General features: G+C 44.2%; 1 protein-coding gene across 1 annotated transcript; it reads right to left on the minus strand.

Annotated features, from left to right (window-relative positions):
* Window positions 1–9,568: 9,568 nt before the first annotated feature.
* On the minus strand, window positions 9,569–13,327 carry LOC147990636 (uncharacterized). The gene is made up of 4 exons (XM_087538327.1): window positions 13,296–13,327; window positions 10,317–10,833; window positions 9,759–9,914; window positions 9,569–9,595 (listed from the first exon to the last, which is right to left on the minus strand). Exons 1-4 carry the CDS (start codon window positions 13,325–13,327, stop codon window positions 9,569–9,571), a joined length of 732 nt encoding a protein of 243 aa, XP_087394453.1.
* Between the last annotated feature and the right edge of the window lie 13,115 nt (window positions 13,328–26,442).

Here is a 26,442-nt window from a genome sequence, read left to right on the forward strand (position 1 = left end):
AACTCCTGCAAAATGTTAGTGACAGCAGGAGGCAAAGAGGAAGGCACGTCCTCGAATGAAAATAATGCCTCTTTGCACACAAAATCATAGCAAACAGATTTGCTAAAATCTAGATCATCAATATCAGATTTGGTGGCAAGTAAACATGCACTTTTCAATTTAATTTCAGAAGCAACACTAGATTGTTTATTATTATTAGGTTGCATTTGTTGCTCAAATTCTTTTGCCACAATCTGATTTTCACTCTTAGTTTTCTCCTGTTTTGCTTTATTAGCTCTATTAATATCATCTTTCAAAATGGAATCAGGAGTCATAGGAAGCAAAGTAATATTTTTATCCTTATGAACAAGAGTATACTGATTGTTCCTACCATGGTGAATAGAATTTTTATCAAATTGCCATGGTCTACCAAGTAATAAGGAACATGCTTGCATCGGTACCACATCACAATCAACATAATCAGCATATGTAGAGATACTAAAATGCACACGAACAGTACGTGTTACCTTAACCTTGCCGCTGTTGTTGAACCATTGGATGTAGTAAGGATGTGGATGTGGTCTTGTGGTGAGAGATAGCTTCTCCACCATCTCGATGCTAGCCAAGTTGTTGCAACTCCCTCCATCTATGATCACGCGAACAGAACGTTCCTTCACAACTCCCTTTGTATGGAACAAATTATGCCTCTGATTTTGCTCAGCTTGTGTAACCTGCACACTCAAAACACGTTGAGCAACTAAACATTCATACCTGTCAGCATCTTCAGGAGCCATGTATTGCGTCTCATGATCAGAATCGTCTCCACCGTGTTCGTCACTTGTAATAAGAGCCAAAGTCTCCTCATCATAGTCACTAGCGGACTCATACCCACCATCCTCAGTAACAATCATCACACGCTTAGATGGGCATTCTCTCGCATAATGACCTCCACCCTTGCAACGTCGACAAATAATATCATGTGTTTGCCCTGTTGATGCCATGGATGAAGAAGAGCTCTTTGCAGGCCCAGAAGGTGTGCTCTTGGCAGATAGTGGTGATTGTGCCTGCTTTATTGTATCACGGTTGGAGGTGGCAGCCGACGGAGGCGCCGGTGAAGCAGAACGTGTGGAAGTAGATGATGCACGTGGTGTCCATGAAGAAGGTCGACCTGCAGAAAAGTTAGTCCGCGCCAATGCCTGTCGATCCTGCACTTCACGTTCAGCTTTACAAGCAAGATGGAATAAACGAGTGATATTAGTATACTCCTTATACTCTAGAATCGTCTGAATCTCTCTATTTAATCCACCCATAAAACATGCAAGCATAGCTTCATTCTCCTCAACAATACCACATCTAATCATGCCAGTTTGTAATTCCTGATAATATTCTTCTACAGATTTTTTTCCCTGTCTTAAGCGCTGCAATTTTTGAAGTAATTCACGTTGATAATATGGTGGAACCCAATGAGTACGCATAGCAGTTTTCAAAGCAGCCCAAGTAGCAGGAATGGGATATAATCTACAATGCTCAGACCACCAAACACATGCAAAACTAGTGAATGCACAAACAGCAGCAGGAACACGTCTCTCCTCGGGATATTGTAAACATGTAAATCGTTGTTCAGTTTCTAACTCCCAAGTAAGATATATATCAGGAACATATCTACCCTCAAATGGTGGAATATTCAATTTTAGTTTAGGGAGATGGTCATGATCTCGTACCTGAGGGTGAGCCCTACCATTGCCATTATTTGCATGTGGACGACCTGATGGTTGCTGTGCTGGTGGTGGCACGTAGTTCTGATTTTGATCAACCTCATCCTCGTAATCGCCAGCAAAATCATCCTCCTCCGCATCAGCAGCAGGAGCCACAGAAGTAGCAACAGCAGCACCAACAGTTTGGCCAGGTGCAAGAGGGAGACGGCTCGCTCGGCGGAGGGCTGTTTCACGATGTGTAGGTAGTCGTCGTTGTTGTTGTTGTAGAGGTGCGTTAGGTGCAGCCGGTGGTGGTGGTGGAAGACGCGCGAGCAATTCATTAAACCTGTCATCGAGCTTTGTTTCGAACGTCTTCTCCATGTCATCTATCTTCTCCATGGCCTCTTCAAATCTGTTTAGCACATCCTGCACCTGTCCATTCATCATTTGCTGAAATTTATCATGCAACTCCTGATTCGTCATGTTCTCCCAGTCAGTCTCGTCGGCTTGTGATCCTGCGATGGTTAGCAACAATAGAAAACACACAAGAATATGATCCTATAGAATACTAACAAGAGGTGGTGGTGGCGGGTGTCACAAATCCGTCAAGCAAATCTCAAATTCTTACCAGTTCTTACCCAGCAGCAGGCGGTGATCGGCAACCGTTGTAGTCAAAACTCTCAAAAGCTTGGATAGAGCGATTGCCAGGGAGAGTCAAACGCACGACGTAGAGGTATGTGGAGCCGGGAAGGCTTATAGTATCTTAGCAAAAAGGGTCAGCAATAATCAATTCAGAGATGCAAAGTTGAATAAACGCTCAACGACGGTACTGTGCTGGTCCTAGGCTAGACCGTGCTAGAGACGCGAGCCTAGAACACTAACAAAATCACGGCGCTGCACGTAAATAAGGGAAAAGCACATTCTGGAACTTTTTTTTCGCTTTTTTTTGCGCTCCTCTTTTTTTTTGCGCTCCTCTATTTTTTTTGCGAAAAATTACTATAATGGCGAGTGTCTCAAAACTCTTCCCTCGTCAAACTGATAGGATGGGCACGAAATTTTTTTTTCACTTTTTTTTCGGAAATCAGGGCAGCGACGACGAAAAAGTGCGACAAAAAATCACTATGATGGCACGTGGCTCAAAAGACTCAGAAAAGCCTAAAAATAGGATAGGGAAAAAATATTTTTGCCCGTGAAAATTTTGGCCTAAAAACTGCCCGGGGGTCTCCAGACTCTTTTTTTTTTCGAGACCTACGCAGGCAAGGAAACACGAATCGGAATTGAGATTGATCTCAAGAACAAACCTAATATGAGAAGAACTCGAATTGGTGGTGGATATATGGTTGTGGTATAAGGCAGCGGTGGTGGTATATGGTAGCGGTGGTGGTATATGAATACGGATTCAGAGCGGTGGCGGATAAGCAATGATGGTATATGGGCGATGATGATGGTGCGGCGGCGGCGTGACAACTTATGACCAGAACTCGAAACTCTAAAAGACTAGACTCTAAGACCAGCAACTTGACACGACGATGCAACCGCAAATTCAACAAAGCAAAAACCCTAAAAAGATTATGCAAAGGCTCAGATTGGTTCGGATATGATGAACTAACCCTAATTTTTTTTGTGGCTTTTTCGTGGACTGTAGGTATGAAGAACAGACTCGATCTAATCTACGAAAAACTATAAAATCTCACCGAGCAACCTGGAAATCTGATACCACTTGATAGAGGCAAAGGTGTCCCGATGTTTCGATGAGATGGTGGCTATCGTTTTCTGTGGGAGTCGACCTTGACGATCCGACTACGAACGTGCGAGACGTCGCGCCTTAGCAATCGCTAAACCAACTTCCGAGGGGTTATTGACCACGCCGGAGCACGATCAACCTGACCACGAGGGCCTGTTTCCTGCGAGCAAACGAAGAACAAGCAAGAAACTGAGATTGCAATCTGGATATTGCGAATATAAGATGAAAGCTTTATTGATCAAGGTGGGGTTCTGTGACGTCTTGGTCTGGTCGTTGGACACAAACGAAGTACGCGAAGTTGCAGCTATGGCGAACTTTTAATCTAAACAAAACCCAAAGTCTAAACGACGCCCTAAGGGCTGTATATATGGAGGAAGAGAGGGGAATTTCGTGGCCCTTGAGGGTGGGGTCCGAAACCAACCCTAACTCTTGTTTCCCCACACATACGGACTCTAAAAATAGCCTATACTTAAGTATTTCGAAATTACATGGGCCTGGCCCATTAATAAGGTGACGCAGCACCTAGAATAGCCTATGGATGAATATTATGAAGTGGCATCTTGTATATTTCGTCCATGGCTTCATGCACTCCTTATGGCGGCTTCAAAGACCTGAAATCATCACTTGTAACTCCGTTCTTGATCCCCTTGCGCATGCCATCAACTTCATGCGTGTTCTTGCTCCAATGTTCATCCTTCTCCAAGCTAGGCCCTTCATTTGAAAGCAAAACAAATGTATCCAATTTAAGCAGCATCATAATCTCATGAACATTAGAATCATTACCAAGAAACGAAAGTACCTGGTAATTTAATTGGCGTGCGCGAGCTCTAGTAATTGGTCCAGTATATGTAACAGTAGGGACTGTGGGTGTAACAATGGTATTGATGTCCTCATCAAGGAGATGCGGCCTACGCAGAGTCGGTTTGTGCCACCGAGGAGCTGAAGTATTATAAGGACAATGTTGATCCGGCGGACATGACTCCATTAAAGAAGCCAACTACGGAGCATGATCCAGCCCTGAAGTTCAAATCGGCGGCAGAAACTAAGCTTGTTGACTTCGTACCTGGCGATTCGTCCAAGCAGTTCAGCATCAGTGCCAACTTGGATCCGAAATAGGAAAGAGCACTCATCGAGTTCATCCATGAGAATCGGGACATTTTTGCATGGAAGCCCTCTGACATGCCAGGTGTACCGAGGCAACTCGCTGAGCACACCCTTAATGTGGATCCTAAATACAAACCGGTGAAACAGTTCCTCCGCCGGTTTAACGAAGAAAGACGCAAGGCGATTGGAGAAGAGGTAGCCAGGCTCTTAGCAGCTGGTTTTATTGTTGAAGTTTTTCACCCTGAGTGGCTTGCCAATCCGGTGCTAGTCCTTAAGAAAAACGGCACCTAGCGCATGTGTGTGGATTACACAGATCTTAATAAAGCTTGTCCAGCAGATCCTTTTACCCTCCCCCGTATTGATCAAATTATTGATGCTACGGCGGGTTGTGAGCGTTTAAGTTTTTTGGATGCATATTCTGGCTATCATCAGATCAAAATGGCAGTTAAGGACCAGGAGAAGACGACATTCATAACTCCTTTTGGAGCCTTCTGCTATGTGTCTATGCCCTTTGGGCTCAAGAGTGCCCAGGCAACTTATCAACGGTGTGTACAAAATTGTCTTCACAAGCAAATTGGCCGTAATGTACATGCTTACATGCATGATATCGTGGTTAAGTCCAGGGAGAAGGAGACTCTGGTTGATGATTTGAAGGAAACCTTTGATAACCTGAGGATGTACAAGATGATGCTTAATCCGGACAAGTGTGTCTTTGGTGTACCGGCGGGCAAGTTATTGGGTTTTCTGGTGTCCAACAGGGGAATTGAGGCTAATCCGGAGAAGATCACATCCATCACCTCCCTGGCTAATCCAAAGTGTATCAATGATGTTCAACGCCTGGCAGGCCGGATTGCCGCGTTAAGCCAGTTTATCAGTCGTCTTGGTGAGAAGGCAATCCCTTTGTATCAGATGTTGAAGAAGACGGATCAGTTTGTCTGGAGTTCCGCTGCTGATGAAGCATTTGAGGACTTAAAGCGGCAATTGGCCAATCCGCCTGTGCTCGCCGCTCCCATTGACAAGGAGCCGTTACTGCTATATGTTGCTGCTAATGCTTGTGCAGTTAGCGTGGCTATTGTGGTGGAGCGAAAGGAGGCAGGTAAGGAGCATCCGATTCAACGTCCGGTCTATTATATCAGTGAGGTACTCATTGAGTCCAAGCAAAGGTATCCGCATTGCCAGAAGCTGGTGTATGGAGTTTTTATGGCAAGCCGGAAGCTTAAACAATACTTCCAAGGGCACCCAATTACGGTGGTCAGTTCTGCTCCTTTGGGGGATATCATCCAGAACCGGGAAGCGACTGGCCGGATTGCCAAGTGGGCTATAGAGCTTGGGCCGCACGGTTTGAAGTATGTGCCTCGGACGGCGGTTAAGTCTCAAGCACTTATTGATTTCATCAATGATTGGACAGAAATGCAAGCACCTGAAGAAAAGCCGGATCACACATATTGGACCATCCATTTTGACGGATCAAGGCAATTGGAAGGCTCGGGGGCTGGAGTCGTATTAACTTCCCCACGAGGTGATAAGTTTTGTTACGTTCTCCGCTTAATGTTCCCTTGTACTAACAATGCAGCTGAGTATGAAGCCTTGCTCCACGGTCTCCGGATGGCTAAGGAGATGAATCTAAGTCGAGTTAAGTGCTTCGGTGACTCGGACCTTGTGGCTCAGCAAGTATCTGGCACTTGGGACTCCAAGGACCCACTGATGGCAGCATATCGTCGTGAGGTGGATATTGTTGCAGGTCACTTTAAAGGCTATCAGGTGGACCACGTGGACCAGCGGAAGAATGAAGCGGCGGACGCTTTAAGTCGGCTGGGCTCTCAGCGCAAACCGGTCCCGCCTAATGTTTTTCTGGATGTGCTGCACAACCCGTCGTTCAAGATCCCTGGTGAAGTGGATTTGGCTATTCCTGATCCGGAGGCTCAATTGGTGGCAGCTCTTCATGTTATTCCGGATTGGACACTTCCTTACCTGGCGTACAAGAACCAGGGCGAGTTACCAGAGGATAAGACTCTAGCCCGACAGATAATCAGGCGATCCAAGTCCATGACTATTATCAACGGCGAGTTGCATCATTGCAGTGTGTCAGGGGCGTTTCAACCTTGTGTGTCTCCTGAAGAAGGCCGTGAAATTTTGCGTGAGATCCACGAAGGAGATTGTGGTCACCACGCCGGTTCAAAATCTCTGGTGGCTAAAGCGTTTCGCCATGGCTTCTATTGGTTAACTGCTCATGCTGATGCGGAGGATCTAGTCAGACGGTGTGATGGTTGCCAAAAGTTTTCAAGACGTGCTCATGTGTCGGCTAAAGAATTGAGAATGATTCCAATTACTTGGCCGTTTGCGACTTGGGGGCTGGATATGGTTGGGCCTTTCAAAAGGTCCAAAGATAAGAAGACCCACCTCCTGGTGGCGGTTGACAAGTTTTCAAAGTGGGTGGAGGCAGAACCTGTTAGCAAGTGTGATGCAGCCACAGCAGTTCAGTTCATCAAAAAGTGATTTTCTGGTTTGGCTTTCCACACAGTATCATCACAGATAATGGTACCAATTTGTCCAAGGGTGCCATGAAGGAGTTCTGCGACCGGGAGCACATCCGGCTTGACGTTTCATCCGTAGCACACCCACAGTCCAATGGTCAAGCAGAAAGGGCTAATCAAGAGATTTTGAGAGGCATCAAGCCCCGGCTTATGGTTCCTTTGCAGAGAACACCGGGTTGTTGGGTAGAAGAATTACCATATGTGTTATGGAGCATCAATACCACACCCAACATATCAACAGGATACACACCATTCTTCATGGTCTATGGAGCGGAGGCGATTCTCCCCAGTGATATCCGTCATGATTCACCTCGTGTGACGGCTTATGTTGAAGCGGACAACGAGACAGCACGACAAGATGCTTTGGACCGGTTGGATGAAGAGCGTGACATAGCAGCTGCTCGCTCAGCGATTTACCAACAGGATCTTCGTCGTTATCACAGTCGCCGAGTTAAAACCAGAACCTTTCAAGAGGGAGATTTGGTGCTTCGGCTCATCCAAGACCAGACTGATATGCATAAGCTATCCCCACCTTAGGAGGGACCTTTTGTGGTCAGCAAGAATCTGCACAACGGGTCATATTATCTGATCGATATTCGAGAGCATAAAGACTCACGTACATCAGAGGAAGAGACCAACAGGCCGTGGAATATAGCTCATCTTCGGCCTTACTATACCTGAGCCATTGGCTCCACTTATGTACATATTACGATGATGTATATATTATGATTAAATATAATAAACCGGAACCTCAGCTAAAGCGGGGTATCTGTTCTTTTACATCATGTGTGGTTACACGGAGTTGTTCTAAAGCGGCCTCCGGTTTACCCCTTGAGTTAGCTTTTCAAAAGCATCATTTTATATCACTTGGGGGCTTGGTCGTGTCCGAACCAATGCAATACCTCTTGATAGGCGAAAGCCACCAGATCACTTGGGGACTTGGTCACGTCTGAACCAGTCATGCCTCTTGATCGGCCTAAGGCCACAGATCACTTGGGGACTTGGTCACGTCTGAACCGGTCATGCCTCTTGATCGGCCTAAGGCCACAGAATCACTTGGGGGCTTGGTCGAACCCGAACCATTGCCATGCCACTTGATCGGCATAAATGCCACGGTTTCATTTGGGGACCTGGCTGACTTGAACCATAGCTACACCTATCGGGAGCTCGGTCGTGTCCGACCATGGTAACGCCATCTGATCAGCTCAAATAAGCCTCTTTTTGCAAACGGTTTTGTCATTGCTTTTGCTTCACATTTTTCTTTGAAAGATATTTCTTTCTTTTTATTGCGTTTTTTAAACCGACAAAGTTTTAAGCCGGTTTAAACTGTCAATTGACGGAACACGGTTCATTTTTAATCCGGAGACTATTTGCCCGGTTTGATTTTTTTTAACATCCTATTATGGAGTAACATGGTGTTTATTATAACCCGGCACGGTTTACATGGTAAACTGGCATCATATATATACAGGAGCTGCTATCTCCTCCAACAGTGTGGGTTTATAAAACTTCGCTTCAAGATTGGCCAAGCCAACTTCACAGCCAATGATGGCAGGTATTATGTATCTCAAAAATTTGGTCATACACTTAAAAATTTCGGATGTTTTGATTTCATGTATGCAGACATCATATTCCGCCTGACGGTACAACCGCGGTGGCACTTTAAGATTTTTTATTGCAGAAAGTACTTTGGAAAGTTCATCACCCAAAGGAAAGAGCAAGTTGCAGTAATTATGCACGAAGGCATATCAACATCAAAAGTATCAGCTAGCCTATTACAAGGTAACACGGTGCCCACAATAAGATCATTGTTTTCGCAAGGGAGAAGCAGTTTTAAACCGGCTTCCGGTTCAAGCTTGGTCACCAGCCTGGCCTGATGGTTGTGGATCATCCCGCGCCGCTTCAGCTTCAGTTTCTCTACCCAGCGGCTGGAATCAACAGTTGTCCAGTCGATTCCCATTAATGCTTGAAAGACAGCTTCATCATGGATCAGCAACGACGGGTCAATATCGGGAGCGTAAGTATGCTTACGGATTGGAGGGATAAGATTTTCCGCTTCATGAATTGGTGCAGCTATTCGCTTGTTTTGATTGTCATATTGGGCTTGATAATGAGACAAGTCTGCTTCTTCGGCCAATTGACAAGCTAGCGGACGCACCTCCCAGTTTATTGCTCGTAGATCCGCTTCACTAAACTCTGACCCGTCTTCCTTCAAGCTGGGATAGCCCTGAGCCGCTTCAATAGGATCAAAATCCGGCACCCAAGCTTTTGCCTGGATTAAGGCATTGATCGCAACGGTTCGAGCAGCAGATTTCTTCAGCTCTTCAACCCGGGCAGGAAGCACCGACAGTTTCATCAGAGTGTCCTGAATCAAAGTGAGCGCCGGCTTGTTGTGGGATGCAGTACAGATGATCCGCTGTGCACCAGTGTACAGTTGTTCGATCAACGTGTAAGCGGCTTTCAATTTTTTCCGCACATCTGTCCCCAAGTGACCAATGCGTGTCCCTGAAATATCACCAAGGGTGAACAAACCGGTAGCTCTGTAAGACGGCAGAATCAATTCAAAAATCAAACCGGCTTACCAAAGATAGCAGTGGTCATGGCATGCACGTGCCGCTTTATGCTGGTCAGTTCATCCACTACCGGTTTTAGTGCAGCCTCGGCGTCTTCTGCTCGTTTGGTTAAAGCGGATTTTTCAGTAGCCCAATCCGCCCGCTCCTTCTTGAAATCCTTCTTAAGCTGTTCCATGACGCTTAAGGCCCTGGTCAACTCCTCTTTTTCTTTTGAAGTTTCAGTCTGTTGGGACTTCAGATTTTCTTGGAGATCGGCGATTTGGGTCTCTTTTGTCTTCAACTCAGCCTGCATACAGACAGTTATATGATTCAGCAAGCAGTGCAAGAATTGAAGCACCAACCACATAACAAGTTATGCATTTGGTGCTTGGGGGCTAATGCCTATTTGATCATCATCTTTCAATTGATTACAAAGTCCCAAGCTCAATACAAGTATTCAACTTGGCACTTGGGGGCTAATAGCTATTTGTTCAAAAAAAGTTCTGATGCGGAGATATTAATTACTTAAGTCCCGGTTTAACTACAGTAAGTTAAACCGGCCCTTGGGGGCTACATCAGCAAATTTCGAGGCATTAAGATTTATATTAGTAAGTCCCGGTGTGACAGAAGATTACAAGCCGGCCCTTGGGGGCTAGGAGAGTCAGCAAGAATTGAAGCATACAAGCAGGAAAGAGCATATGGAATTTACCTCATATTTATCTTTCATCATGTTAACCAGACCGGCTTCATAGTCACGACTGGTATACAGCCGGTTCAGATAGCCGGAATGGATGTCTTGGGCGTTCAGAGCAGCGTAAGTCGCCAGATCAACATTCCACTTGCCTTTGCCAAAGGCAGCAAATTCTTCCTTGGCAGTATGTTTAGACAAAGCGACAGGATTGCCTGGCTCTGTGCGACCAATGCCAGTAATGACAACCTCATCATCCTTGGCATCACCGGTTTGAACTGGGGCCGTTGGCTTATCAGTAGGCTTTGTTGGATTGGTGGATTTCTCAATCCGGATGGGGCTTGTGGGCTGGTTGACAGGACTTGAGGTATCAATAGGCCTCTCTTCAGCAATAAGATCGTCATCTCGCTGCGGTGGATCATTGGGTATGTCTTCAGGAATAGCCGCTTCAAGATCTGGTGTTTTGCCCGGTTCAGGGACGGCATCCTCCTCGGCCGCTTTATCCAGGCGAGCCTTCTTGCTCGGCCTAGGCTTGGCCCTGAAAGGCATAACAAAGTCAAATACAACATATGTTCCAAGGTGATGTACCGGAAATATTGAGATAAGTATGGCTTACCCAAGCACCGTTTTGAGCGGTGGCAGCTGAGTGGCCGATGACTCGCCAGAGGATGAGTGGGAAGTAACCTGTTAGTCAGAGTCAGATGGATTAAGAGGTTGACGAAAACAGCCCGCTTTAGGACAAGCACTGACAAGCAAATTAGAGACCTCTGAATGGCGTTTCTGAACCGGACTGTTCGGTAAACCGGTGGAGGTAACTACCTGGCCGCTGTGCTGGTTTGTGTGGCGAGCTTCGTGCTCTTGGGTCTTCATAAGAAATTTGGGATCCAAGTAAGCGAGAGGATGAGAAAATTTAACTTTTCGGTTTGCCTGACGGATTTTTAGTGAAGGCAAAGGTTCTGAATCGGAAGAGAGAATAATTACCTCTGCAGCATCAGCATGGCTGGCTTCGGCATCATCCTGACAAATATCACCAGCAATAAGACGCATGAAAAATAAGCCAAGTGAGTCAAGCCCTACCTCAAGGTCCGGATTATCCACATCATCATCAGGGGCCGGATTAGAGGATGCAGTGGTTCTTTTCCTGTGGGCAGTCTTTTTCACAGCTTTAGTCTTTTGCCGGGTTGATCTTTCCGGTTTGTCTGGTTTTTCTGGTTTCTCCTGCGGCAGTTTCTTGCTCCAAAACAGATCATTGCCCTGGTCACACAAACACTGATATTAAACAATGACCAGACATATCAATAACAGGTTCAGCAAAAGGAAAAATCAAACTCTTACAGCTGGCAGTTTGTTGGTGGCACAGAAGGGAAGTAGGCCGGTTTTAGCACAAATGTGTTCCGGTTCATTCAGCATATTATTCACAGCTTCTGTGATTTCTTCGTCGGTGAGCTGGATGTTAGCATGTCGCAGTGGGTCATCAACACTGCCAGTATACTCACACATCAAACCGGAGCGCTGACTAAGGGGTAGTATGCTCCATGATATCCAACAGCGAGCGAGATCAACCCCTGTTAAACCGTTGGCCATGAAGGCTCTGAGCTTGGACAGTTGAGGAGCGTATTTGCTTCTCTCCTTGGCAGTCAACCTTTGCGGAAAGGGGTGTGTATTGCTGAGCTGCTCCGGACGAAAGCCAGGCAAAGGATTTTCACCAGCAGGGGAGGTGTCTTTGCAATAGAACCATGTTTGATTCCACTCTTTGGGGTGGCTATGCAGCTTGGCATGAGGGTATGTGACCTCTTTCCTTTTCTGAATCGCCACACCGCCCAATTCCGTATTGGAACCATCAGAAAACTCAGTACGGCGGTTTAGATGGAAACAGTCTCTGAACAACTCCACTATGGGCTCCTCTTGAAAGAACGCCTCACAGAGCACTTGGAAGTGACACATGTTTGTAACATAGTTGGGACCAGTGTCTTGTGGGTGGAGTTCAAAATCGGCTAAAATGTCCCGGTAAAATTTAGAACCGGGCGGCTTAAAGCCCCGGGCTAAGTGATCTACGAAAACGACGACCTCTCCTTCTTGAGGTGTGGGAGGGCATTCTTTGCCAGGAACCCTCCAATGGATGGTATCTTTGCTGCCTAAGGTGCCGATCAGGACTAAATCGTCCAGTTGAGCCTTTGTGATGCGAGAAGGAACCCAGTTGCACTCATATACTTGCTTGGCCATGATGAAATCTACATGGTAGGTGATCCCGGTTCAAAAATGCATTGATTAAGGTACATTGGTATGTGCAATGTTAAACCGGAGACAGATCTATTTAAACCGGAGTTTTATGAAGCTACAACATCTGGCGGTTCAACAAGGGGACTAATGGTATATACCGGTTTGGCAATTTTTTCTACAAAGTTAAACCGCCTGGTCTAAACATTGAAGCAGATGAGTAAGTTTATAGAAATAGATTTCACAACACTTCTCTACAGCGACGGATCTGAAGCAAGTTCAGAAAAGAAGGAAAATATTCAAGGTTCAAAAAAGAACAGTACTGAATCAATGGGCAGAGATACATATAGATCTATGGTCTTGAGGCATGAAACTGAAGGCGGATGCTAAAACCTACCGCTACATAGAGCAAGGATTCACAGATGCATCTAGGAGCTATCGTATGAACACGAAACAGGCGATGAACACTAGAAGAACATGAAACCCTAGAGCAGATCTGTGTTGAAAAGAACAGAAGACTTACTGGAGATGAGAAAGACGCGGAAGGTTGCCGCGGTGCTCTGGTGCGCCCAGGTTGATGCAGCGGCCAAGATTGATGCAGAGGTTGACGGTGGCGGCGGAGCTCCGAAGCTGGGCGATGCGAGGAAGACGAAGCAGAAGGGCACGGAGGGGAAAAAGAAATAACCCTTCGGTCCTATTTATAAGGCAAGGGACAGGAGTCAGGCGAGAAAACCAAGGGACCGTGGGTTTGGAAATGAAGATGTCGCCTTAATTGTCGCAGACCTATTAAGGTCCTTTATAACAGGTGACGTCATGCCGGTTTACAATGACCAGAGAATATGACATCACGGTGGTTCAACAAACTACAAGAAGATATTGAAGATGAAGATTTTTGCTAAAGGATTGACATGAACATGTTCAAATCAATCTGGGGCCTAATGTTGGGGATATCACTACTGGGCGTAAACCGGCCTATCTGGGCCGGGTTAACTTCGTCAGTAGTTAAGTATGTTAAAGCCCAAGAAGGCAGAGGAGGGCTCAAGGCCCATGGTCGGTTCAAGGCCTGTAGCCGTAAACCGGCGTTGGTATTTAACTTGTATTGTAAGTTAGGAATAAGTACAGACCAAACCGGACACATCTATGAGCCGGTATTGGGACTCTGTGAACCGACGGGCGTCACCCGTGTATATAAGGGGACGACCCGGCGGCGGTTCAAGGACAACAGACAACAACTCGAGACATAGGCGAAGCTTGTTTGCTCCCTAGTCATCGAAACCCCATCAATTCCATCACAACTAGACGTAGGCTTTTACCTTCATCAAAGGGGCCGAACTAGTATAACTCTCTTGCGTCCCTGTGTCCGCTTTAACCCCTTCAAGCTAACCCGTCACGATGGCTCCACGACTAAGTCCTTTCTCTAGGACATCTGCCATGACAAAACCACGACAATTACCCAACCGTGCTCCAAACCGTACCAATCCAGAGGAGACAAAGGAGATTATGCGTCAAGTACAAGAACTGCTCAACAAAGGTTATATACGCGAATCCCATAGTCCTTGTGCTGTTCCTATCATTTTAGTGCCGAAAAAGGATGGTACGTCGCGTATGTGCGTTGATTGTAGAGGCATTAATAATATTACTATTCGTTATCGTCATCCTATTCCAAGGCTAGATGATATTCTTGATGAATTGAGTGGCTCTACAATATTCTCCAAAGTTGATTTGCGTAGTGGATACCATCAAATTCGTATTAAATTGGGAGATGAATGGAAAACAGCATTTAAAACTAAGTTTGGATTATATGAGTGGTTAGTCATGCCTTTTGGGTTAACTAATGCACCTAGTACTTTCATGAGATTAATGAACGAAGTTTTACGTGCTTTCATTGGACGATTTGTGGTAGTTTACTTTGATGACATATTGATTTATAGCAAATCTTTGGAGGAACATTTGGAACATTTACGTGCTGTTTTTATTGCTCTACGTGATGCACGTTTGTTTGGTAACCTTGGGAAGTGCACCTTTTGCACCGACCGAGTATCTTTTCTTGGCTATGTTGTTACTCCACAGGGAATTGAAGTTGATAAAGCCAAGATTGAAGCTATTCAGAGTTGGCCGCAGCCCAAAACGGTCACACAAGTGAGGAGTTTCCTTGGCCTCGCTGGTTTCTATAGGCGTTTTGTGAGAGATTTCAGCACCATTGCTGCACCTCTCAACGAGCTTACAAAGAAGGATGTGCCTTTTGTTTGGGATACCGCACAGGAAGAAGCCTTCATGGTATTGAAAGATAAGTTGACACATGCTCCTTTACTCCAACTTCTTGATTTTAATAAGACTTTTGAGCTTGAATGTGATGCTAGTGGAATTGGATTAGGAGGTGTGTTATTACAAGATGGCAACCCTGTTGCATACTTTTCTGAAAAATTGAGTGGGCCTAGTCTGAACTATTCTACTTATGATAAAGAATTATATGCTCTTGTTCGGACCTTAGAAATATGGCAACATTATTTATGGCCCAAGGAATTTGTTATACATTCTGATCATGAATCTTTGAAACACATTAAAAGTCAAGCAAAACTAAACCGTAGACATGCTAAATGGGTTGAATTCATAGAGACTTTCCCTTATGTCATTAAACACAAGAAGGGTAAAGAAAATGTTATTGCTGATGCATTGTCTCATCGTTATACTATGCTTTCACAACATGACTTTAAAATATTTGGTTTGGAGACCATCAAAGATCAATATGTTCGTGATGCTGAATTTAAAGATGTATTGCAGAATTGTAAGGAAGGGAGAACTTGGAACAAGTTCGTTCTTAACGATGGATTTGTGTTTCGTGCTAACAAGCTATGCATTCCAGCTAGCTCCGTTCGTCTTTTGTTGTTGCAAGAGGTGCATGGAGGAGGATTAACGGGACACTTTGGCGTCAAGAAGACAGAGGATATACTTGCTACACATTTCTTTTGGCCAAAGATGAGATGGGATGTTGAGCGTTTTGTTGCTCGCTGCACTACATGTCAAAAAGCTAAGTCACGACTCAATCCTCATGGTTTATATATGCCTTTGCCTGTACCTAGTGTTCCTTGGGAGGATATATCTATGGACTTTGTTTTAGGTTTACCTCAAACAAAGAAGGGGAGGGATAGCATATTTGCTGTCGTGGATAGGTTCTCGAAAATGGCACACTTTATACCATGTCATAAAAGCAATGATGATGTTAATGTTGCTGATTTGTTCTTTCGTGAAATTATTCGCTTGCACGGTGTGCCAAATACTATTGTTTCAGATCGTGATACTAAATTTCTTAGCCACCTTTGGAGATGTTTATGGGCTAAGTTGGGGACTAAACTGCTTTTTAGTACTACTTGTCACCCCCAAACTGATGGACAAACTGAAGTAGTCAATAGAACATTGTCTACTATGCTTAGGGCTATTTTGAAGAATAACAAGAAAATGTGGGAAGAATGCTTGCCTCATAATGAATTTCCTTATAATCGTTCATTGCATTCTACTACTAAGATGTGCCCTTTTGAAATTGTGTATGGTTTCCTACGTCGTGCACCTATTGATTTGTTACCTCTTCCATCTTCGTAGAAGGTTAATTTTGATGCTAAAGAACGTGCTGAATTGATTTTAAAAATGCATGAGATAACTAGGGAAAACATTGAGCGTATGAATGCTAAATATAAACTTGCTGGAGATTAGGGTACAAAACATGTGGTGTTTGCATCTGGAGATGTTGTTTGGTTACATTTGCGTAAGGATAGATTTCCTAATTTTCACAAATCAAAGCTAATGCCACGTGCTGATGGTCCTTTTAAGGTGTTAGAGAAAATAAATGATAATGCATATAAACTTGAGCTGCCTGCAGATTTTGGGGTTAGTCCCACTTTTAACATTGCAGATTTGAAGCCTTATTTGGGTGAGGACGATGAACTTTCGTCGAGGACAACTTCATTGCAAGAAGGGGAGGATGATGAGGACATCAATACCATTGTTATACCCACAGCCCCTCCTGTTATACATACTGGACCAATTACTAGAGCTTGCGCACGCCAATTGAATTATCAGGTACTTTCGTTTCTAGGTAACGATTCTAATGTTCATGAGAATATGATGCTGCCTAAATTGGATACATTTGTTTTGCTTACAAATGAAGGGCCTAGCTTGGACAAGAAAGATGAACTTTGGAGCAAGTTCAAGCATGGAGATGATGGCATGCGCAAGGGGAACAAGAACGGAGTTACAAGTGATGATTCCAGGACTTTGAAGCCACCATAATGAGTGCATGAAGCCTTGGACGAAATATACAAGATGCCACTTCATAAATTTCGTCTAGAGGCTATTCTAGGTGCCGCGTCACCTTATTATTGGGCCAGTCCCATGTATTTTCGAAATACTTAAGTATAGGCTGTTTTTAGAGTCCGTATGTGTGGGGAAACAAGAGTTAGGGTTTGTTTTGGACCCCTCCCCTAAGGGCCACGAAATTCCCCCTCTTCCTCCATATATACAGCCCTTAGGGCGTCGTTTAGACTTTGGATTTTGTTTAGATTAAAGTTCGCCATAGCTGCAACTTCGCGTACTTCGTTTGTGTTCAACGACCAGACAAAGGCGTCACAGAACCCCACCTTGATCAATAAAGCTTTCATCTTATATTCGCAATATCCAGATTGCAATCTGAGTTTCTTGCTTGTTCTTCGTTTGCCTGCAGGACACAGACCTTCGTCGTCAGGTTGATCGTGCTCCGGCGTGGTCAATAACCTCTCGGAGCTGGTTTAGCGATTGCTAAGGCGCGACGTCCTCGCACGTTCGTAGTCGGATCGTCAAAGTCGACTTCCTCCAAAACAATAGCCACCATCTCATTGAAAGACGGGACACCTTTGACTCTATCAAGGGAGACTATGAAGGAGTGCACAAGTGCGAGATCAATATTTAAAGAGAGGGGGCGAGAACGTGCGCTATTGCGCACAGTGACGGAGCCATGAAAAATAAATGAGCTAGCAGGGGCCAAGCATTACTAATACTTTATGAGGAGGGCCAATTCATCAACTTAAACCATTTTACCAGCAATTGATCTAATGATCAAACTCATATTAGCCTCAATATATAGTGATGTTAGGGGGGGCATGGCCCTTGCTGCCCCTATCTTCGCCACTGTGCGCGAGTGTGAGAGATGAAACGGAAGGCATGGATGATGAGAGGGGGACGTTGGATGGGAGACCGACCTGAAGAAAAATATTGCATGTGTGTGGTGGATAACGCCGAGTGGTAGTGTGTGTGCATGCATGCACGAGAGAAAGTTAGTGGTACAATTATAAAGAGAAGATGACTGTGTGGGTGTAAAAGACTAGGTGATGTCATAATCAATGTAAAGGTGAATTCAAATGTTTGAATAAGAGATCATGATGTTTGAAACCCATGCATGCATGAATATAATTGAGATATGTGCGGTGTAGTTTGGAAACGAGCATGCTATACTGTATACACATTGAACAAGGTCAGACTAATTTGAAATTGAGATACCGATGGCAGACATCGTTTGGCCACACTGCATCCGGGCATGGACACGCTATTCTAATTGGAGATGATTGGTGGCTTTCGCATCACACATCTATATCTATACCCCTATATTTTTTATATAGTGTGCGAATAACTTTAACTTTGAAAGATGGTCGTTGGATGAAGCCAATCCGACGGTGCAGAGGTGGCAAATTCGAGCACTACTTGCCGTTGGATATCATTTACATTCACCAGATTTTGCCACATTTACAATGTAGAAGACTCCATGGTTGAACATAAGCATAATGCACAAACCTCAAAACACAAGCACTTCTTCTTGGTTCTAGAATCTTCCGTATCATAATTGCCCAAATGTTTTTCTACATGATTTGACATTATTATTTTTTACTTTATGCTTTACAACGCACAATTCCATGAATCTTAAAATAGATTAGCTTTCTTATAAAAACTAGATGATTTTGAATGAGATGAACTATAAGAATTGAACGAACATCTACATCATGCATATATGACTCAAAGCTTACATGCTACAATGTGGTATTTATTCATAATTTGGTTGCCAAATCTCATGCGTGCAATGCACATGTACCTTACTAGTCTAAATGGTGTTTGTGTATGTGTTGTGCGTGTTAAACAGATTGTACGTAGTATCATACATGGTTTAGATTATGAACATCTAGCTAGAGCATACATGTACTATGATTTGAATTCAATATAAAATGGATACATATATTTGAATTTGAGATCGTATGTACATTTAGTTTGTATTTATATAGGAATTTACTACACCTATATTCATGTCATGTGTTGTGAAGATAATATTTAGACGGTTGTATAATTAACCCGAGTACAATCCCATTCAAACAGGGAAAATGTACTCAAAATTTAGTCTGTATGCTAGACAACCCGAATTGTTTTTTTATTGTTGAGGGAAGTGCAAATTGATTTAGTATTGTACACATTAAGTTTGTTGTCCTGATTTTTTTAGTTTTTTGTTGTTGTATTTGAATGCATTTCTAGTAATATAGTAAAACGGTACATGGCTCTCTCTAGTGATGAGGTGCGAATTGTTTTTTTTTAACACGTTAATCCTGTTCTCCCGAAATTTCAAGCTGCGCCTTGTTATGCCAAAATATCAAGCTAGCATCTCTGTCTATCGTGCTGTGAAACTCCCGCCTCTTCAACCCGCGCCTTGTTACCCTGAAATATTTAAGATATATCTTTGTCTCGTTGTGCTCCAAAAACTCCCTCCATCTCAACCCGTGCCTTGCTATCCCAAAATTACAATGCGCGTGAAAACTCCCACCTCCTGCGAAATCCCGACACGCGAAATGCCCGTGATACCCCTGAACCGAAAGAATCGCCTAGCTCAAATTGGTGGGGGTACTTCCGTAACTTGCCCCACATTTGGGACAAACACGTCCCTAAGCCATGGTTCCCCCTCCCATCCCATCCGCCCACCCATTCATACACCGAGGCCGCGAAAACCTGTGAAGCCCCACACCCTCCTCCGTCCGCCACCCGGCCGGAGCCTCTTCCCCGACGACATCGTCCACAGCAACACCTCGACGTCCCTCATCCATCGCACCAGATGAGGATCCGTTGTTGATCTCTTTGTCCCACTGGTTTAGCCACCCCGTCCTCCACCTCCAGGGAGCTGCCCCGACATTCCCCTTCTTTCGTGACACCTCCATTCCCATACCGCCGTCTTCACCTGCACCACCGGAAGAGCAACATCATCACCCTTTCTTCGGACAAAGCTGAGGCCTAATCGGCACCACCAAAAAGGTTCTACACTAATCATCACATTTTCTTCTTGATTCGATCTCACGGTGCTGCCGGCGCTCGGTCCTGAGCTAACATGGCGCGACTCCATCCATGGCGGCGTCGTCGGCCACTTCCTCCACAACGTCGCTCCCTCGGCGGCGACGTCTACATCAGTAGGATCCTGCTGCTGCTTTGGCTATCGCTCGCGCTGGTGCTCTGCTCTTGCTCTCGGTCCCCTGCCTAGTCTGCTCTTGCTCTTGCTCTTGCTCACACTTCTGCTCTTGCTCTTGCTTGCGCTGCTGCTCTCGCTCTTGCTCTTGCTTGTGCTGCTCCTCCGATTTAGCTACACTTCAGTCAACTAAATCGACTTTTGGGTCAGTCAATTTTCAGGGGGTGGGGCATGGGGGGGTTGCCGGAGTTAAGGAAGAACCAACCACGGTGGGGAGGGGGGCTCGCCGGAGAGGTACCGCACTATCTATCTTAGGCTTCAGGGTGGGGGCGGTGGTCGCCGGCGGTGCTGGGGCAGTGGCATGGGGATCGTCGGAGAAAAAGCTCGGCGCGGGGGTGCCTAGAGGGATGGCCGGGGCGGCGGGACACCGGCGGTGGGGAGTGGTTTCGGGGCGGGCGGGGCAGCGGGGGCCGACAGTTAAATTCAATTTCGACAGTTAAGTTCAGAGATGAGCGGCTGATGTATTTTACATCTAGCACTTTGTGGTTATGTATTTTACGTCATCTATTGGAGATGCTATTAGAATTCCACTCAAGTTAACGTTGTCTCTCTTGTCCTCCTTCAGCCTCGTCGTCGTACAACTTATCGGAGCTGCTCCAACGATGAAACCCTCCATCACAGCGGAGCAGTACCCCGGGCTCCATCTCTAGACGCCTAAGATCTTCTTCCCCTCCTCCGACAGCCAAATCAGCCGGAGCATCCTCACCGACCAACCCAATCATGCTGAGATCGACATGGCTTCGCCAAAGAGGTTGTACACTTGTTGCACCTCTTTTTTACTCGACATGTTATATATATTGTTCACTGAGCACACGTAGTAACATGAAATACGATTAGTTTCTTCTACTATATGACAAGTAGTGAGGTACCAGGCAACTTAGCTATCCGTGATGGATTCTCTTGAATGCCATCATTATTTATGTCTGCACGTTTGAGCTGTGCATTTGTAGATGGGCATGGGAGTTGAGCTAGTAGGGTACTGGCCTGGGTCCAAAGTAGTAGAAGTAGCACAAAAACATTTTTTGAGTGTAGGCTTTTCCCTGCTCAAGCTTGCTTACTAGAATCGCCAGTGGTTGAAAGGAAAAGTGAAGGAAAAACATAGGAATTGGAAAGTTTCCTATGGTACTACTATTCATGCATTTAGTTCAAAGGAATGGAGTAAAGGAAAACTGTAGGATTTGTTCCTTTAGTGTCTCCTTCAAAGAAAAATCGTAGGAATTTCAATATCCACTTGTCCTCCTTTTTAAATTCCTATTCATGAAGCACAAGACTAAGAGATAGTAGCATAATAGCATTATAACCGTATACTTTCTTGTGGTTTGACTTAATCTCACCATGCTTCTTTGCATCCTGTGATCTTCCAATTCTTGTGAACCAAACACCCAGATTGGTAGAAATCCTGTGTTTTTAAATTCTCTATTTTGCACGTGCATTCCTATCCTATTCCTGTGTATTTCCTATCCCTGCATTGTTAGAATACTCAAATTCAAACAAGCCCTTACAAAATTACTTCTGTTACAGATATGTGTCAAAGAAAACCTTGTGTGGTTTGTCTCGCTCCTGCTGCGTTGTGTTCCACCCCAGCTCAGCTGCTCCAACGACGGAAGGGTTCACCACAGTAGGGATCCGCTCTCCAGACTATCTTTGACCGCCTCAGATCTTCTTCCCCGCCGCCGACAGCCACGACAACTGCATTACCATCATCAACTAAGCAGATGACCTTGAGGACTACATGGGTCCGCAAGAGAGGTCGCACTCTTCCGTGTCTGCTTACATTATGCATCGCTTAATATGATGACATGCTACTTTATCGTCCTGTTCACCTATTAGACTCCGAGTCAGGTCCAAATTAATGCTGAAACTTGAGTTTTTAAATGGTTGTGGGGTACATATTGGGGCAGCAATCCGTACTATCTGTCTACTATCTGGTTAATCTCGGGTGTCTAATATGAGTTTCATGTTGGGTGCAAACAAACATTAAAGGAGCCATTATCTCTATTTTTTAAGAAAAGCTATTATCTGCCTGCTATCATTTGTTTTGGGTCTATCCACAGTTTGCTACCTTCACTCTGGATTTGTGCATGCACTCCTTACATAATCTCACTATGTTTTATTCATATGCATGTCAGTTATTGTACACAATGGAACTGAACATGAAGAGCAAAAGAGACGAGCCTTGCGTGGCAATAACATTTCATGCATGCGTAGCTCCATGGTGGGCGCAAAGGCAGTCCTCTCAACCCATTTCGAGTTGTAATCAAGAGGAAGATAACTGTTCTGAGGGGGATTCAGAAGGAGAAGACCACTCCTATTTACCCCCTAAGGTATTCGCTCTAACTTGGCATGCTGATGTTGGTAATATCATGTATATGGTGCCTTGCATTGCTTACTTTATACATCAAATATGACATCTGCTTAGTTTAGACATGCTTTGTGTGAATGCCATCTGTTTAGCTTCTTTATCGTATTTGTGAATCATGCAATGCCATCTTGTTTAGCCAGGCATCATATATGTGAATTTTGCAGTGCCACCCTGGTTAGCCAGTCATCTTATATGTGAATTATATCATGCCATCATTTTTTATTACGTATTAAATTTGTCAACAATTTTAGTACATTCAATTACTCTTCTTGTGCATCAGCCATTCGACATGGTCATGGAAAAATCTGGAGTGGAAACAAGGTCTTCAGAGCAGACAATGCTATCTGACGAAGCACATGTCTTGCTGGTTACGGATAGCTCCTTGGAGGAGAATTCCGAGACTGATGACCAGTCTTATTTCCCCCCGAGGTGCATGCTCTAACTTGGCAGGGTTATGTTGCTCATATCGTGCATATGGTGTCTTGCGTTGCTATGTCATTTGCTTAGTTTAGACATGCTTTGTGTGAATGCCACCTGTTTAGTGTCTAATTACCATATATATGAATTATGAAATGCCATCTTGTTGCAAGACATTATATATGTGAATTATGCAATGCTATCTTGTTGCAAGGCATTATATATGTGAATTATGCCATGCTGTTTAGCCAAGCGTCATATATGTGAATTATATCATGTCGTCCTTTTTTTTGTATTTCTCATTGCATTTGTCGACAATGTTTGTATATTCAACATCTCTTCTTGTGCATCAGCCATTTCAATTGGTGATGGAGAAATGTAGAGTGAAAACAAGGTCTTCAGAGTAGACAATGCTTCCTGCTGAAGTAGATATCTTGCTGGTTAAAGATAGCTCCTCAGAGGAGGATTCAGAGGCAGATGACCAGTCCTATTATCCCCATAGGTGTATTCTCAAACTTGGCAGAGTTATATTACTCATATCATGCATATGTTGTATTGCAATCCTTAGTTTTTACATCATATACACAATATTGAATGCCATCTCCTTCGTTGACACATCATATATGCGATTGCCCTCTGCTCACTTGCTTAGTATATACATCATATATTTGAATTATATCATGCCATGATGTTTACATAGACAGCATGTATCTGAAGTATGGCATGCCAACCCATTTTCTAAATACATAATATAGTTATATCATCTCATCTTGTTTACACAGTCATCATATTTTGAATTATGTCATTCTATCCGTGAATTATATCATGCCATCATGTTTCCATCGACGACATGTTTGTGAATTATGGCATGCCAACCACTTTAATAGACACATCATATAGTTATATCAGGTCATCCTGTTTACATAGTCATCATATTTTGAAGTATGTCATTCTATCCTGTTTAGTTAGCCATCATACATGTGCAATTGTCTCATGCTATCCTATTTAATTAGCCATCATATATGTGAAAATATGTCATGTTATTCTGTTTGGTTAGACAACATAAATGTGAATTATTTCATGCCCTATTTTCTTCCCTACTATCCATTGCACCTGTCTATCTTACAATGTCTATACATTCAATTACTTTTCTTGTTTATCAGCCATTTGAATTGGAGGGGGTGATGGCAGTATCTGTGGGAGTAAAAACACGGCCTTCAGAAAAGATCGTGCTACCTGTCGATGCAGATAGAACCACGGTTGTACTTGCCCAAGAACCAGCCCCATCACACATAACCCAGACCCACGCAGATTGTGCCCCTACCCAGTTGGACAGAGAACCAGCTACACCCCTTCTAACCCCAACCCCAGCAGATAGTAACCCAATTCCAGTTGACACATCACCGTCTCCACCATAGAGCACCCAAACACGAGCAGTTAGTAAGGCAACTGCAGTGCCCAAAGCACGAGGACCACTACTCTGAACCCCAAGTCAACGCTTAAAGCAGAAGAAGAATTGTTCTCAGGTCAGGTTCCGTAGCTATGGTTCATACTCCTTTGCTCTTACATCACTGTATTTACTCATACCAACTAATTTCATTTTTGAAGGATGCAATTGAAACTCCAATGGCGCAACATGTATGTTTTAAACCTATTTCTTTAACGTGTTTGCTATTGTAAATTGCTCTATGCTGATTTCAGTTTCAATTGAATAAACAGTTATGTTCTCATGCCATGCACATTACAAGTGTTGTTATTGTTGTATAGTTTCCCACACTTATATTCTGTGTATGCTGCTTTGTCTTAAATAGATATGATTTAAACTGTCTCTATCTTGATATGGCAACATAAATTAGAATGATATAGACCTTATAGTGACCATACTACATAGATATATGTTTGTTTCATGATGTTATCCTCTCCACCTTACTATTGAACTGTTTTACCAAAATGAGTTTCATATGCAGCATGGTAAACCTGTCATGTGTCTGTTTGCTCTTTTAGAATGTGGATAAAATATTGGAGAAGAGTACCCTATTATGCAATGGTAAAGGAAGTAATGCAGATAAGGTTCATGATAGTGAGACATCCCTGTTGGTCTCCAAGAAAGCTGATAAAAACTATATTGAAGACACTGAGACAACCACAAAGTCCTGTCTTGATGTAGTGTTCGAGTTACTGGCTACTACTCCTGGCACCAGATCTTCGAACTCGCTGCCTATATCAGTTCGGCTTCTTGAGTCTCAACTTCAAGTTGAAATACATCGACCAGGTGTTATGCGATGGGAAGCCGAAGGACTGAGGAAGTCCCTGCAGAATTTAGATGCATACTTTCTGGTGCAACAACAAGCATTGGAGGATTTAAGCGCCAAACAAGAGAAAGTTGATAAGCTTGCTAAGCATCTTGCTAGCATTATGGGTACCAAGTACATTGTTTCTTGAGCTCTTCTCAATTGGTTTCAGTTCTGGACTTGTTTTGCTGCGGTGTTTATTTGCACTAGTCGCCAACTTTGACAACCAGTGTATGTGATATGCTGCTTTGTTCCCTATATTTGCACTGGAGGCGAACTTTGATGCCCAGTGGATGTAATACGTGTAATAGTCATGATAGTCTAGCATAAGTTGCTTGCTTATTTATTTCCTTGTTGTCTTGTTTATTTGTTTGCTTGTAGTCAGTGTAGTTCTTTTTCCGTGGTTTGCTAGTGGCCACAATAACCTATTTTTTAAAACTAGGCCACAATAACCATGGGCTACATATTTACTGTAGTGACCCCGAGCCTCCTACGGGTCGTAGAAACAATGGGCCTTCTACGGGCCGTATGATCGATTGGCCAAACATGGGCCAATAACAGACCGCATTATGGGCCATAAATGGGCTAGAGTTGGAATCGTCCATTCATGGGCCGGCCATAACTGGCCATCATTAATCGGCCGTATTTGATGACGCTATGAAAACGACCCAACGGATTAACGGGCCACAAGCTGGCCGACAATAACCACGGGCAAAATTTGGCCCACAAGCAGAAAAGGATAGTAACGTGCAGTAAGTAACTGAATGCTGGAAATGAGCCAAATAATAAATGGGACCTGAGAAGGCCGAAAGATAACATGGGCTGGAAACGGCCCAATGGAATAATGGGCCATTAATGTGATGCGGAGCATCCTACGGACATCACCATGTACACCTTCATAGCACATCAAGCTCCAAGTGGACCTACCGGACTTAAGGTGAACCCGCTCCTCTTCAAGATTTACATGATTATTGTAGCGACCAGACCTCAAACAGTCTGGTCTCTGTACTCCGGTGTCATCCTTGGATCAGTAATGTTGACACCACACAGTACTCAGAGGATTTATAACAGAGTAGAAATCACACACTTATTACATCGAGTGTCTCAAAAGAGAACTTATTACAATAAGTATGGCTTAAGGCCATCTAATAACGATAACAGCGGAAGGCTTGGAAGATAAGTGAGTCCATCAACTCCAACAGCATCACTGAGTATAGGACCACGACCTAAAAACTCCTTAATCGTCGTCTGAAAAGTATGCAACATTAACGTTGCAGCTCGAAAACGGGTCAGCACATGGAATATGCTGGCAAGGTAACACATAGAGAGTAATGGAATGAA

The sequence above is a fragment of the Triticum urartu genome, chromosome 1A (genome assembly GCF_056163025.1).
Source record: "Triticum urartu cultivar PI428250 chromosome 1A, HENAU_Tu73, whole genome shotgun sequence".
Taxonomy (NCBI): Eukaryota; Viridiplantae; Streptophyta; class Magnoliopsida; order Poales; family Poaceae; genus Triticum; species Triticum urartu.

Excerpts from the sequence above, each read along its gene's own strand:
- LOC147990636 (XM_087538327.1), bottom strand. The coding sequence starts at position 13,327 with ATGACGTCACCTGTTATAAAGGACCTTAATAG. Across the intron at positions 9,915-10,316 it reads TGATGAAAGATAAATATGAG|GCTGAGTTGAAGACAAAAGA; the intron begins GTAAATTCCATA and ends GTCTGTATGCAG. Across the intron at positions 9,596-9,758 it reads AGAAGGAGCGGGCGGATTGG|AGCTACCGGTTTGTTCACCC; the intron begins GCTACTGAAAAA and ends GCCGTCTTACAG.